Below are 12,090 nucleotides of genomic sequence, written 5' to 3'. Positions count from 1 at the left end.
AAGGTGTTGGACTTACACTATCACTCAAAAGTTTGTACACCCTTTCCAACTCCATGGACGTTCCTGATGTTTATTTCTGTTTACACTGAAGGTGTTTATACAAAACACACAATAATCTCCTCTGAACAGTTGATATTGAGATGTTTATCTGCTCCTTCTGCTCTGTAAAGCTTCATAACTGGTTGTTAATTGCTGATTTCTGAGGCTGGTGACTCTAAATGAACTTCTCCACTGCAGCGGAGCTCAGTTTTGGTCTTCCTGAGAGACAGTTTCATCATCGATGGGTTTCACAAACACACTTAACACAATACTGTTCTTATTCGAACTGTTCCAGAACAGCCGACCTTCATGTCTTAAATTAACAACTGTAATAAAATGATAAATAACTGTTGTTACTTAACTCCATATGTGTTGATTCATAGTTCTGAGAGTTTTGTTGTAGAATGTAAAACATAAATCAATAAACAAAAACAAAGAAATTTGCAAGTGATCACAAACTTTTGCGTGATAGTGTACGGTTCAGAAGGTCGCAGGTTCAAACCCCACAATGACCAATTTGCACCTGCTGGGCGCTAGAGCGAGGCCTTTAACCCCTTTAGAAAATGTTTTTTTTCCTTTTAACATGTGTTTATTCTTGGGTGAGATTTGTAACTGGTTCGAACCAAATAAATATTTAGTTCTGAAGTGACGCTGATTAAAGGTGTATCGCGGTCATTTGGTGTCTAGTCGCCAGTGATTGTTGGATGCTGGCGGATAAACCCGCCATGTCGAGTCATCTCTAAGAAAACGATCACGGTATAGAAAAATTCCAGCACGCTCGCTATAGCGTACGCGTCAGTTTTGGTTTGACAGATCGCTCGTTTTTTAACACTTGTCAGCAGTTTGGGACGTGTTTTTCTTCGACCGTCTTTATCATCCTGAACTTCTGTGTGAGAGGAAAAGAAAAAAAAATAGTTTGGGAAAGAAAAAAGAATGAAAAAGCGCAGCCGGATTAATTATAAACAGCGCTATTCAACAGCTGTTCTGGGTTTATTTTGGAAAATCACGCAGACCTGGGAAGGGTTCTTCTTTGAACCTGACTCCTGTTATGCAAGGCCTTTCGCTCAAATTGTAAAGATGAATCGCAGCGAGTGGCTTTGAAAGGGTAAGTGGGAAGGAAGCGCAGCCCTTTTTGTGATGATGAATAACAAAAGAGAGGGCAAAAACGCAGCAACATGTTTGGCATGCGTTAAAAAGATCCGAGCGCATCGACGGCGGGTCGTCCCGCTCAGACATGTCACTTTCATCTTCTCCGCGCTCATTTCTTTATTTATCTAACGCGCGGGTAGGTGAGGACGACGGCGCCGGGGGTCTGTCGGCCCGGAGCGATCCCGCCGTCCGCGTTACCGCTTTACGTCACAGGTTATGATATTTCCTGTATTTTTTTTTTTTTGTTACACCGAGTCGCTCCTGAACATCTTCATCTCTCATATTATCTTCTTTTGGTCTTAAAAACAGTCCGTGTCTTCAATATTTTTTAGAGAACGTTTGTGATTTCCACATGGTTCGTTTCCCCTCATTGTGGCGCAAACCATTACACTCCTGAAGCAGTTCTCAGCTTGTCAGCTTTATGTGCTCTGATGTTCTTGTCCATTGGGCTTGACTTCGCTCTGGTTCCTCTGTCCCTTATTGGCACTCGGTTTCACCAAGGTGGGTGAACCTGTACCTGCTTGCCTGCTCGCCTCAGCAGCTCTACAGCACACAATGTGTTTCTTAACATCATCAGCCAGCTGATTTATATTTTTTTATTTGGCAAAACTTTGAGCTGAAAGATAAAGTTCAAGCTGAAACAAAAAAAACTAGTTGGACACTGCTTTGATTCCCAACGCGACGTATTTCTGGTTGCTATGGCCCCCTGCAGTTATCTCGGTTTAAACTTTCTGTAACAAACCCGAGCTCAGCTTCTGGATCATCCCAGAAAATGTCTCCGTGTGTGTTTGTTTTTTTGTTTTTTGTTTTTTTTGTCCTTTTTGCTGTTGGCTTTAGCTTGTTTTCGTCTGCACAGTGATTGACAGTGCATGATTCTGACTCCTTTTGTTTCACAGACCTACGCAAGAAGCCATTTTTACCTCTAACGGTCACAGAAACTCAACCTAAAGTGGCTCCAGGTAGAAACACCTCACGTCAGTTTTGGAGAAATAAAAGCTTGATTAAAAAGCTGGTGTTGTGGGTTTCCTGGGCTTTATCACACTGATGATTTATGAACTCTTGTGTTCCACAGACGTGCGTGTGGCGCCGACTGTCTCTCTAAAGCTCACAGAACCTAAAACTAACCCTAAAGTGACTCCAGGTAGAAACACCTCACGTCTAAACTAATGATGTCATGGTGATGATGGTGGTGGCGGCCTGTAGGGTTTTTTTTGTTTGTTTTCCGTGGTGGTGGTGATGGTGGTGGTGGTGGTGGTGATGGTGGTTGTAGTGGTGGTGCTGGTGGTAGTGGTAGTGGTGGTAGTGGTGGTGGTGGTGGTAGTGGTAGTGGTGGTAGTGGTGGTGGTGGTGGTGGTAGTGGTGGTGGTGGTGCTGGTGGTTACTAAACCTAAACTGTAGTTCCACTTTTAATTTATTTTTTAAAATAATTTTTACACAAGTCCGATGTGCGGTGAGATGACTCACAGTTTCACCTCAGAATAATCTCAGAAGCAGGAACGCTAGGCTCATTCGCACAAACATCATGAGATGGCGACGCGTGGGAAACCCCTGCTGGAGGCGTGGCTTCACTACGCTAAACACATTTTCATAGGTTTCAGACCAGTGTGGTTTTTTTTTTTTTTTTCCTTCTGTTTTTTTTTTTTTTACTTTTAAGTAGAAAATAAAAAGACTTACAATAGATTGACTGAGCAACACCTAATTCCTGTCCGATACGATACACTTAGGATACGATATGATTAATGTTGATTTTACGTTATCACGTTATGTTGATTTTTGTTGTTATTTTGTTAATGTTTTACACCTGAAGAACGAAATCTTGGCGAGTGAAACTATCTTGAATCTATCCACAATTTCATAAAGCATAATTCTAACAAACCAAGTATAAGATTGTGAAGCTCATTTGAAGACAAATACTAAACTTTTAGGCAAAAGTTTCGTATTCTTCTAGCAAATAATTTTATTCCTTCAAGAAATAAAATGCTTAAAATTAGTAAAGTGATCTTGTAATAGAACAAGAATTTTTCAGTTAAAATTTTTGCAAAATTTGTATAGAAAATAAACGTCTAATGATCTTAGATTTGGTGTGTTGTATTTACCTATTTACTTATTTTAAGGAATTGTGGATAAGTTAAACTATATTTAAGGTATTTTCACTTGTGAAGATGTCTTTTGTAGTGTAAAGTTTCCCTTCTATCTTCTTGCTAGATATTTAAGTTTTTTGCACTTTAGTTTTAAAAATATGTCTTCACGCTTCACCAGTTTTGTCTTTTTTCATAATCAGTCAATTTATAATTGTTACATTGATTCATTTCATCTATTTTTTTGCTTTCATGTAAATACAGCGGTACCTTCTTAAGGTGAAATTTTGTATTGTGAAACGCATTGTCCCATGGGAAATAATGTAAGTGCAGGTAATCCGTTCCAGCCACCCAAAAATATTACCACTATTAACAATTTCCAACACTATAATCATATTTGGGCATATAAAAGCAATCGAGACATTAAGAAAAGACATTTAAATGAAGTATAATATGAAATAAATAGACATTAAACTTCACTTAACCTTAATTTACGATTCCTCTTGGCACCGACTGCTTTAAAAACCAAACTGAAAGCGTCTCCCTTTTCTTCTATCGTCCTTGATAACATTCTCAGGACCCGCGGTGCCACGTCTTCACTAAATCTTATACAAAATGCAAAAAAAAGGTGTACATATGCCACGTTAAGGCTGTACTTGATTTCTTTAAGTTGCTTAATGTACAATTAACAAAACAAGGATTGAAAACTGTAATGGTCCGTTTCAATGATTATTAACAATCTATTTTAGTCACCATAAATTTCCGGAGCGGATGGATTTCCGGAGCGGCGCGTGTTTCTGGTTGCTGTGGCGCCCCCTGCAGTTGTCACTGTTTAAACTTTCTAAAACAATTAGAAAGTATTCCAGGAAATGTGTTTGTGTGTTTTCGGTTTCCGCGGGTTTCGTTAGCGCTGTCACACTGCTGATTTCTGATTCCTTTTGTTTCACAGACGTACACAAGGAGTCGACTTTTCCTCTAAAGGTCACAAAACCTCACGCTAAAGTGGCTACAGGTAGAAACACCTCACGTCAGTGTTGGAGAAGTAAAAGCTTAATTAAAAAGCTGGTGTTTAATGATCGCTGTGGGTTTCCTGGGCTTTATCACACTGATGATTTCTAACCTCTTCTATTTCACAGACGTGCGTGTGGCGCCGACTGTCTCTCTAAAGCTTACAGAACCTAAAACTAACCCTAAAGTGACTCCAGGTAGAAACACCTCACGTCTAAAATAATGATGTCATGGTGATGATGGTGGCGGCTTTAGTTTTTTTTTGTTTTGTTTTTTTGTGGCGGTGACGGTGACGGTGGTGGTTTAATTCGAACAAGTCCTTTTAACATTCTGTATTTATTATTTTCTTATTACTAATTTAAATAATGCTAATTCACTGTGTGACTGATCCAGGGCCCAAAGGACCGGAGCGGGACGGATCCACCAACGATATCATCAGAGCTTCTATGAACAAGATCGGTATGATTCCGGGTGATGAAGTTCGATATTTCCCATAATGCTCTGCTCCAGGAGCCTACAGTCGGGTCTAACTGATGGTTTTGTTTTTCAGAGCCAAAGGCGGACATCCCCTCCAAGGATCGGAAAGGCGCAGGTACAGGTCAATCCGCCTCGGCGTGGTCCTACACTAGACATGTGCTGAAACACAACAAGAACAAACAAACAAAACAAAAAAAACTGTTTAAATTAAACATTATCATTTTGTAACATTATCTGATTTGATCAGGTGGTTTGACTTGATCGATCGCAAAATGATTTATTTAGCGAATTTGTTCCCTCGCATAGCTAGCTCTCCAATGTAGCTAATCTCAGTAGCCTAGATAGCTATCTAACCGTGTAGTTAAATACACAGGTTTCTGTTTGTTAGGTAGATAACGTTTACATTAAGGTAATGCTTTAATACCGTGAATCAAAACTGTAAAAAAAACGCAACTAAGCCATAACAAAGCGTTCTAACATGCGTAGGTAGTCCTCGGTTTACAGTTTTCTGATCTATGCGATTTAGCGATGTTTCCATAAACTTCATGTAATTTTTAACTGACTTTCTAATCAAATGTTATTAAAAGCTAACTAGCGATTTTTGTCGCTTTAAATCGAAAAGTTATGAATCGTACCATTCTTGGTAAATCCTTTTTTGTTGATTGTTAGTTTATTCTTTATGTTCGTTTAGCGGTGCAAGTTTCATAGAGCAGGTAACAGGAAACTTCGATATGCTCGTTGTCATGGTTACGTCATGGTGTTCAATGCATCATTATTGTCCTTGCATTAAAAAAATAAGCTTAATGAGGTCCTATTATGCTTTTTCAAATATTTTCTTTCCTGCAGTGTGTCATGTAGCTGTATGGGAACATAAACTATCTGCACTATCTGTGACCCTGACAGTGCAGGATAAATGAAGTTTTTGTCTTTTAAAAAATAGAGTCGGCTCACATTCGCCTAAACGAGTCGTTAGCAAATCCATTTTTACTCCGTTATGGATCCACGTCACTCCGTAACATATTTGCATAATGTCCGCCCACATTCTACATCACAAACAACTTGCCCCGCCATCTTACAATTAACGTTACCACACTCTTGTTAATGTGACCGAGCATTCATGCCGGGTTCGCTTAAACACTTTGTAATATAAAAAAACAATAAAAAACGAGAACACACGAAATCCTTTTTAACTGTTTATTCTCCACCATTCACCAAAACTGAACTCTAACACTCGTGAAGTGCGCATGCCCCATTCCCTTCTACGGCAGCCCCCGAGGGGAAAATGCATCACACACTCGCGAAGTGTGCATGCTCCAAGCCCTTACGGCCACACACTCCTGAAGTGTGCATGACCCATGCCCTTCTATGGCAAGCCCAGAGGGGAAAAATGCGTGTGTGGTAATGGTGGAGCTGCGCTGCTCTTATTTGTTTGGATGAGAGAAGGAGAAATTGTAATGGATCATTTTCTTTTGAAGATTTTTTTAACCGGATTATCTTTGACTGGACATATTCCCCGAACTTCTCACCCTCCGTCATCGGCCTCTGTGAGACCGAACCATACTCGGTATACTTGGATAACACGCATACAATGAACACGGACTTCAGACATTTTCGATTCACTCGCGTTCACACACATAAAATTAGCTGGTCGTTACACGGGAAAACCGACGTTATCTTTTCTATGTATTGACGTGTCTCCAGAGCCGGCGGTCATGGTCATGGGCGTTTCGTTTTCCGACACACGCTGTAGCGGTTGACCAATCACAGAAGTGAGGACTCACGGAAAGGCGGGGTTTAGACAGACTGAATCTTCGAACTGCTTCAACACGAGTCGTTTACGAATCATTTAAAAATGGGGTAAAATTAAATATATTTTTGGAGGGTTTTTTTACCTTGCATACATGTAAACCTGTTTTAAGAGACTCATTAAGCAATATTAGCAACCTTTAAAATGGCATAATAGGGGCACTTTAAGTTGTTAGCCAGTCATAAGCGGTGATGTACCATAAGCGCAGTAAATCACAAGTAGTTTGTGTTTAGATCGCTTGATAGTTCTGTCATTTCGAATATTATGGGATAGCGTCGAAAAAGGTTACTCGTTTGGGCGCCTTTATATTCGTCCCCGTCCCGCTCAGTATCACACCGGCACAGATACACACCGGCCGAGTCCGAGCTCAGGATGTGGGGGTTTCCTGTTTCTGCAGATGATCATGTGCTCGGATAAACACGACTGTTTATTTGTGTGCCATTAATACACTTCATTTACACAACACTTTAGCCTCTTCACCTGATCTGAACCTTTAAATCAACCGTCACCCCCCCCCCCACCTCCACCCTTCCACTCACTTAATCACACCCCCAGTCCCCCCCCCTCCTTAAAAAAAACCATGGCCCCGGGTGCACGTGGTCAATTCCACGAATGAAACCTCAAGCTGTTTTCCTGGATGTTGTTGCTTAATGTTTGTCTACTGATTCCAGCAGCCCACAGGGTCACGGCGCAGCGCTCTCCTCTTCCCAAAGCACTTAAGAGCCGAAAAAAAAGCCCTTCCAGTAACAAGAGATAATGTTTTACACAGGTAGTGGTATAAATAGATTATAAATAATTAAACAGCATAACGTACATTAACCCTCTGACTGACTAGACTCAGGATACTTAGTTACCGAGCAAGAACCTGGTTAACCTGATGATTTTCAACTTGTCAGAGCTTTAATGACATCCGTCGTGATAGTTCCGAAACTTCACTTTAGCGTGTGTTTAGCGTGGGTAACGGGAAGAATGCAGGATAAGGAAACCTCGGGCTTTGTTACCTGAAATATTCATTTAAATTCAGGTCGCGCTTGATTGGAGCGTTTTTTAATGACGGTTGAAGTTAATGTCAAAATCCAGTGAAATGACGTTAGCAAACTTGCAAACGTTACGTAGGCGGTTTATGGGTAGTTATTTATTTTAAAAAGATTTTTTTTTGCATTAGTTAAGTAGTAACATAAACAGTGACTTAAAACGTTGTTGCACAGATTTGTTATTTTAAAAAATTTTCACCCGTGGTAAAATATCTTTTTTTTTGCAAAATGACCCGTCAGTGTGAAACCATTTAAAGGTTAATTGTGCAAAACTTAATATTAGCTAAACATTTGTACTTATAGTTCTATTATTTTTTACCTAGGCCCCGCCTCTTACAGTATATTAAACAAAATTTTAGCTAAAATGCACAAAAAAAGCAAACTATAAATATTTTCCTTAACTGTAGCTTAGAATTAAAAATAAAGACGTTTGGCAAACATTGTTTTAAATCAGATGGGATGTTCAATGTCCAAAGTGTAAATTATATATACAGTCGACCCCCTGCGAAGTCACGGTTCACTTGCACGAGGACCCCTGCGAGTCCTCGGCCTCAGCCAACGCAGGTTTTTCCTCAAAACCTAACTGACGATTGTTTGCGGAAACCCCTACAATTTCGTGGTATTTATTTATTTAATTTTTTTGTCCTTTTTCTTTTCGATATAGAATTTCTTTATGCGTCTTAACTATTAACAAAAATATTATTTACTATTTTTGTAGCATAAATATTAATGCAAATACAGCTAAATTTCCATATAAAATATATTTTATATACATTTTTTTAGTGTACTGTAAAGATAACACACAGCGACCATAGCGGAAAACCCGGCTTGGGTGGTGAATTACTATTACTGTATTTACCCTAAAGTACTGATGCCAAAGAAAATGCGCTTGCATGAGTTACAGTACATACAGTACAGGGGTAAGATCTGTATTTTACATTCCACCCCTGCAGGAAACACAATAGTACAGTACTGTACAGTATAGGACTTTACCTTTACATTCTGTTTTTTTTTTTTTTTTTTTAAGTGTAATGTATTAACCTGAGTTTGAAATGGCAGCAGGTTTGGGGTTTAAACTATAAAAACAGCCAGTTACAGGCATTTTTTTTGACCACATCCATTTTTGGGGGTGCTTTAGGGTGTGGATTCCTGAATTCCAGGGGTCGACTGTGTATTGATATTGTCTATTATACCTTATAACCTTTTCTCCTGCCTATAGCACTGCGCTGCTGCTGCGTTACAGTAAATCTCCAGCTCTGGCTTCCTGTTCGTAGTCGAACTCTAACACTGCATCTGTACCATGAGCTGATTCCCTCCCGTCTCTCTCTTCTGTAAATCTGATTATTAAACATGGCGACAGTAGTTTGAGTTCTTCTGTGTTTTTAGTGTCTGCTTGCTGTTAAAGTCCGTTTCCAAGCTTTCCTCCCACGTGTTCTAGCGCTGCCGAGTGTATACACAATGCTGGAGCGTTTCAGTTGAATTGTTAAGTTGCTAATCTTCTTAGTCTTAATTTGACTGCAGGCATTTTCTTACCTTTTGCTTCTTCAAACTCATTATTCATCCTTTTTTTTGTTCTTTTGTGAACTTTACGAGCTTCATGAGCCGCGCGTGCTTTGATGCTAAACGCAGAGGATGATGCTGTCTGGCTGAAACCCGCTTATTTTTCCCGCACCTGCTGTTTCCTGACTTTTTCACAGCAGAGGTTTTCTCTTCCCTTGCGCTGTTAGCAGCAGCGTTAATCCGCACGAGCCGTGCCAAGGCGTGTGTGTTTGCCGTCCTTCATCCTGCCATGAACTCGTCCTCATTCGTGTGTGTCTTCTCTCTCTGCAGTGGTAAAGCAGGAGTTTCCTGGGCCGCAGGAAACGAAGCTGTAAGTCAGATTTTATTTATTTTTAGCCTAATTGTCGCTAACGACAATATACAGTGTGTGTGTATATTTTTTATAGATATATATATATATATATATATATATATACGTATATAGTTTTTATACATAAGTATGTTGTTTCTTATTGTTTTAAACAATATTAATGAGCTTACTCAATACATGGAAGATCTGGTGTACTCGCTCATCTCAAAACATATGGAACTAAACTGAAAAAGTGCAGCTTCCATGGTTCATGCCTATACAGGGCAACGTCAAAGACTAGCAGTGCAATGTACAATTAACCAACAATGAAACCTCAAATCTCCAACAAGGACATAATTTGTGGTTCATAATCTTCAAAAACGCGAACGCAGATCCCTCTCGAGCTGGTACGGTACTCGGTGGGGCCGTGGGACTTGCTCCCAACAATTGCTACTAATAACTCAACATGCAGACTTTATTGTCAACATGCAGACTTTGTCACTGGCAATGAAAACGAGTACACTCGAAATACAACTTAAATCCAGGTTTCGGATTTTAGAGGAACTGCAAAATTTCACCACCTCGAACACTGTGTATAAAACTATTTTGTGGTGTGAAAAACTATTTGCCCCCTTCCTGATTTCTTATTCTTTTGCATGTTTGTCACACTTAAATGTTTCTGCTTATCAAAAACCGTTAACTATTAGTCAAAGATAACATAATTGAACACAAAATGCAGTTTTTAAATGAAGGTTTACGTTATTAAGGGAGAAAAAAAACTCCAAATCTACATGGCCCTGTGTGAAAAAGTGATTGCCCCCCTTGTTAAAAAATAACTTAACTGTGGTTTATCACACCTGAGTTCAATTTCTGTAGTCACCTCCAGGCCTGATTACTGCCACACCTGTTTCAATCAAGAAATCACTTAAATAGGAGCTACCTGACAGAGAGAAGTAGACCAAAAGCACCTCAAAAGCTAGACAGCATGCCAAGATCCAAAGAAATTCAGGAACAAATGAGAACAAAAGTAATTGAGATCTATCAGTCTGGTAAAGGTTATAAAGCCATTTCTAAAGCTTTGGGACTCCAGCGAACCACAGTGAGAGCCATTATCCACAAATGGCAAAAACATGGAACAGTGGTGAACCTTCCCAGGAGTGGCCGGCTGACCAAAATTACCCCAAGAGCGCAGAGACAACTCATCCGAGAGGCCACAAAAGACCCCAGGACAACATCTAAAGAACTGCAGGCCTCACTTGCCTAAATTAAGGTCAGTGTTCACGACTCCACCATAAGAAAGAGACTGGGCAAAAACGGCCTGCATGGCAGATTTCCAAGCCGCAAACCACTTTGAAGCATAAAGAACATTAAGGCTCATCTCAGTTTTGCTAAAAAAAACATCTCGATGATTGCCAAGACTTTTGGGAAAATACCTTGTGGACCGACGAGACAAAAGTTGAACTTTTTGGAAGATGCGTGTCCCGTTACATCTGGCGTAAAAGTAACACAGCATTTCAGAAAAAGAACATCATACCAACAGTAAAATATGGTGGTGGTAGTGTGATGGTCTGGGGTTGTTTTGCTGTTTCAGGACCTGGAAGGCTTGCTGTGATAGATGGAACCATGAATTCTACTGTCTACCAAAAAATCCTGAAGGAAAATGTCCGGCCATCTGTTTGTCAACTCAAGCTGAAGTGATCTTTGGTGCTGCAGCAGGACAAAGACCCAAAACACACCAGCAAATCCACCTCTGAATGGCTGAAGATAAACAAAATGAAGACTTGTGTGGCCTGGTCAAAGTCCTGACCTGAACCCTATTGAGATGTTGTGGCATGACCTTAAAATTCAATTCAATTCAATTTTATTTGTATAGCGCTTTTAGCAATTTTCATTGCCGCAAAGCAGCTTTACACAGTCAAAAGAATTATTTAAGTTTGTATGAAATGTGAATTTGTATGAATCAAAATGGTCAGTTTGTCCCTGGTGCGCAAGCCGAGGGCGACAGTGGCAAGGAAAAACTCCCTGAGATGGTAGTAGGAAGAAACCTTGAGAGGAACCAGACTCCACAGGGAACCCATCCTCATTTGGGTGAAACAGAAAGCAGTAAATGATCTGCATTTATACAGTGTGTAGGGTGGGAGGCAGTTCAGCTATAATAGCTGATGTTAATGGACTCCATAATATGGAGTCCAGGTAGTTATTGAAGACCCAGTTAGACTTGTAAGAAGTTCCAGTCCTGAACTATCGAACTGTCAAGTCCTCAGAGAAACAGTTGCTAACACCAGTCAAGGCCAGAACCATAAAAAGGCGGTTCATGCTAGAAAACCCTCAAATAAAGCTGAATTACAACAATTTAGCAAAGATGAGTGGGCCAAAATTCCTCCAGAGCGCTGTAAAAGACTTGTTGCAAGTTATCGCAAACGCTTGATTGCAGTTATTGCTGCTAAGGGTGGCCCAACCAGTTATTAGGTTTCAGGGGGCAATTACTTTTTCACACAGGGCCATGTAGATTTGGACACCTAAATACCGCGGCAACTAATGTGTTTTCCTCCCCAATGCCATAGTAACCAACCAGATCACAGGCTTTGCTCCTCGATACTAAATGACCCAATCAGGCCGCAGGTTTTACTTCAGGATTCAATCCCTGCC

The 12,090-nt window shown here is 40.2% G+C and overlaps 1 protein-coding gene across 6 annotated transcripts in view; it reads left to right on the top strand.

Annotated features, from left to right (window-relative positions):
- Nucleotides 1-12,090, top strand: part of st3gal3b (ST3 beta-galactoside alpha-2,3-sialyltransferase 3b) — an 84,998-nt gene that overhangs the window by 32,058 nt on the left and 40,850 nt on the right. For 2 of the 6 annotated variants that reach the window (XM_053487277.1, XM_053487276.1), the window contains exons 3-7: nt 4,216-4,278; nt 4,403-4,471; nt 4,668-4,733; nt 4,825-4,866; nt 9,423-9,462. In XM_053487277.1, the coding sequence (XP_053343252.1) occupies nt 4,216-4,278; nt 4,403-4,471; nt 4,668-4,733; nt 4,825-4,866; nt 9,423-9,462 (280 nt within the window). Of the gene's footprint in view, nt 1-2,263; nt 2,330-4,215; nt 4,279-4,402; nt 4,472-4,667; nt 4,734-4,824; nt 4,867-9,422; nt 9,463-12,090 lie in introns of those variants that run through there. The other 4 variants (XM_053487280.1, XM_053487281.1, XM_053487278.1 and 1 more) reach the window with 4 other exon arrangements.

Source organism: Clarias gariepinus, chromosome 25 (assembly GCF_024256425.1).
Source record: "Clarias gariepinus isolate MV-2021 ecotype Netherlands chromosome 25, CGAR_prim_01v2, whole genome shotgun sequence".
In the NCBI taxonomy this organism is placed as follows: domain Eukaryota; kingdom Metazoa; phylum Chordata; class Actinopteri; order Siluriformes; family Clariidae; genus Clarias; species Clarias gariepinus.
The sequence above is the reverse complement of the archived record's forward strand: the minus strand, read 5'-3'. Positions and strand labels throughout refer to the sequence as shown.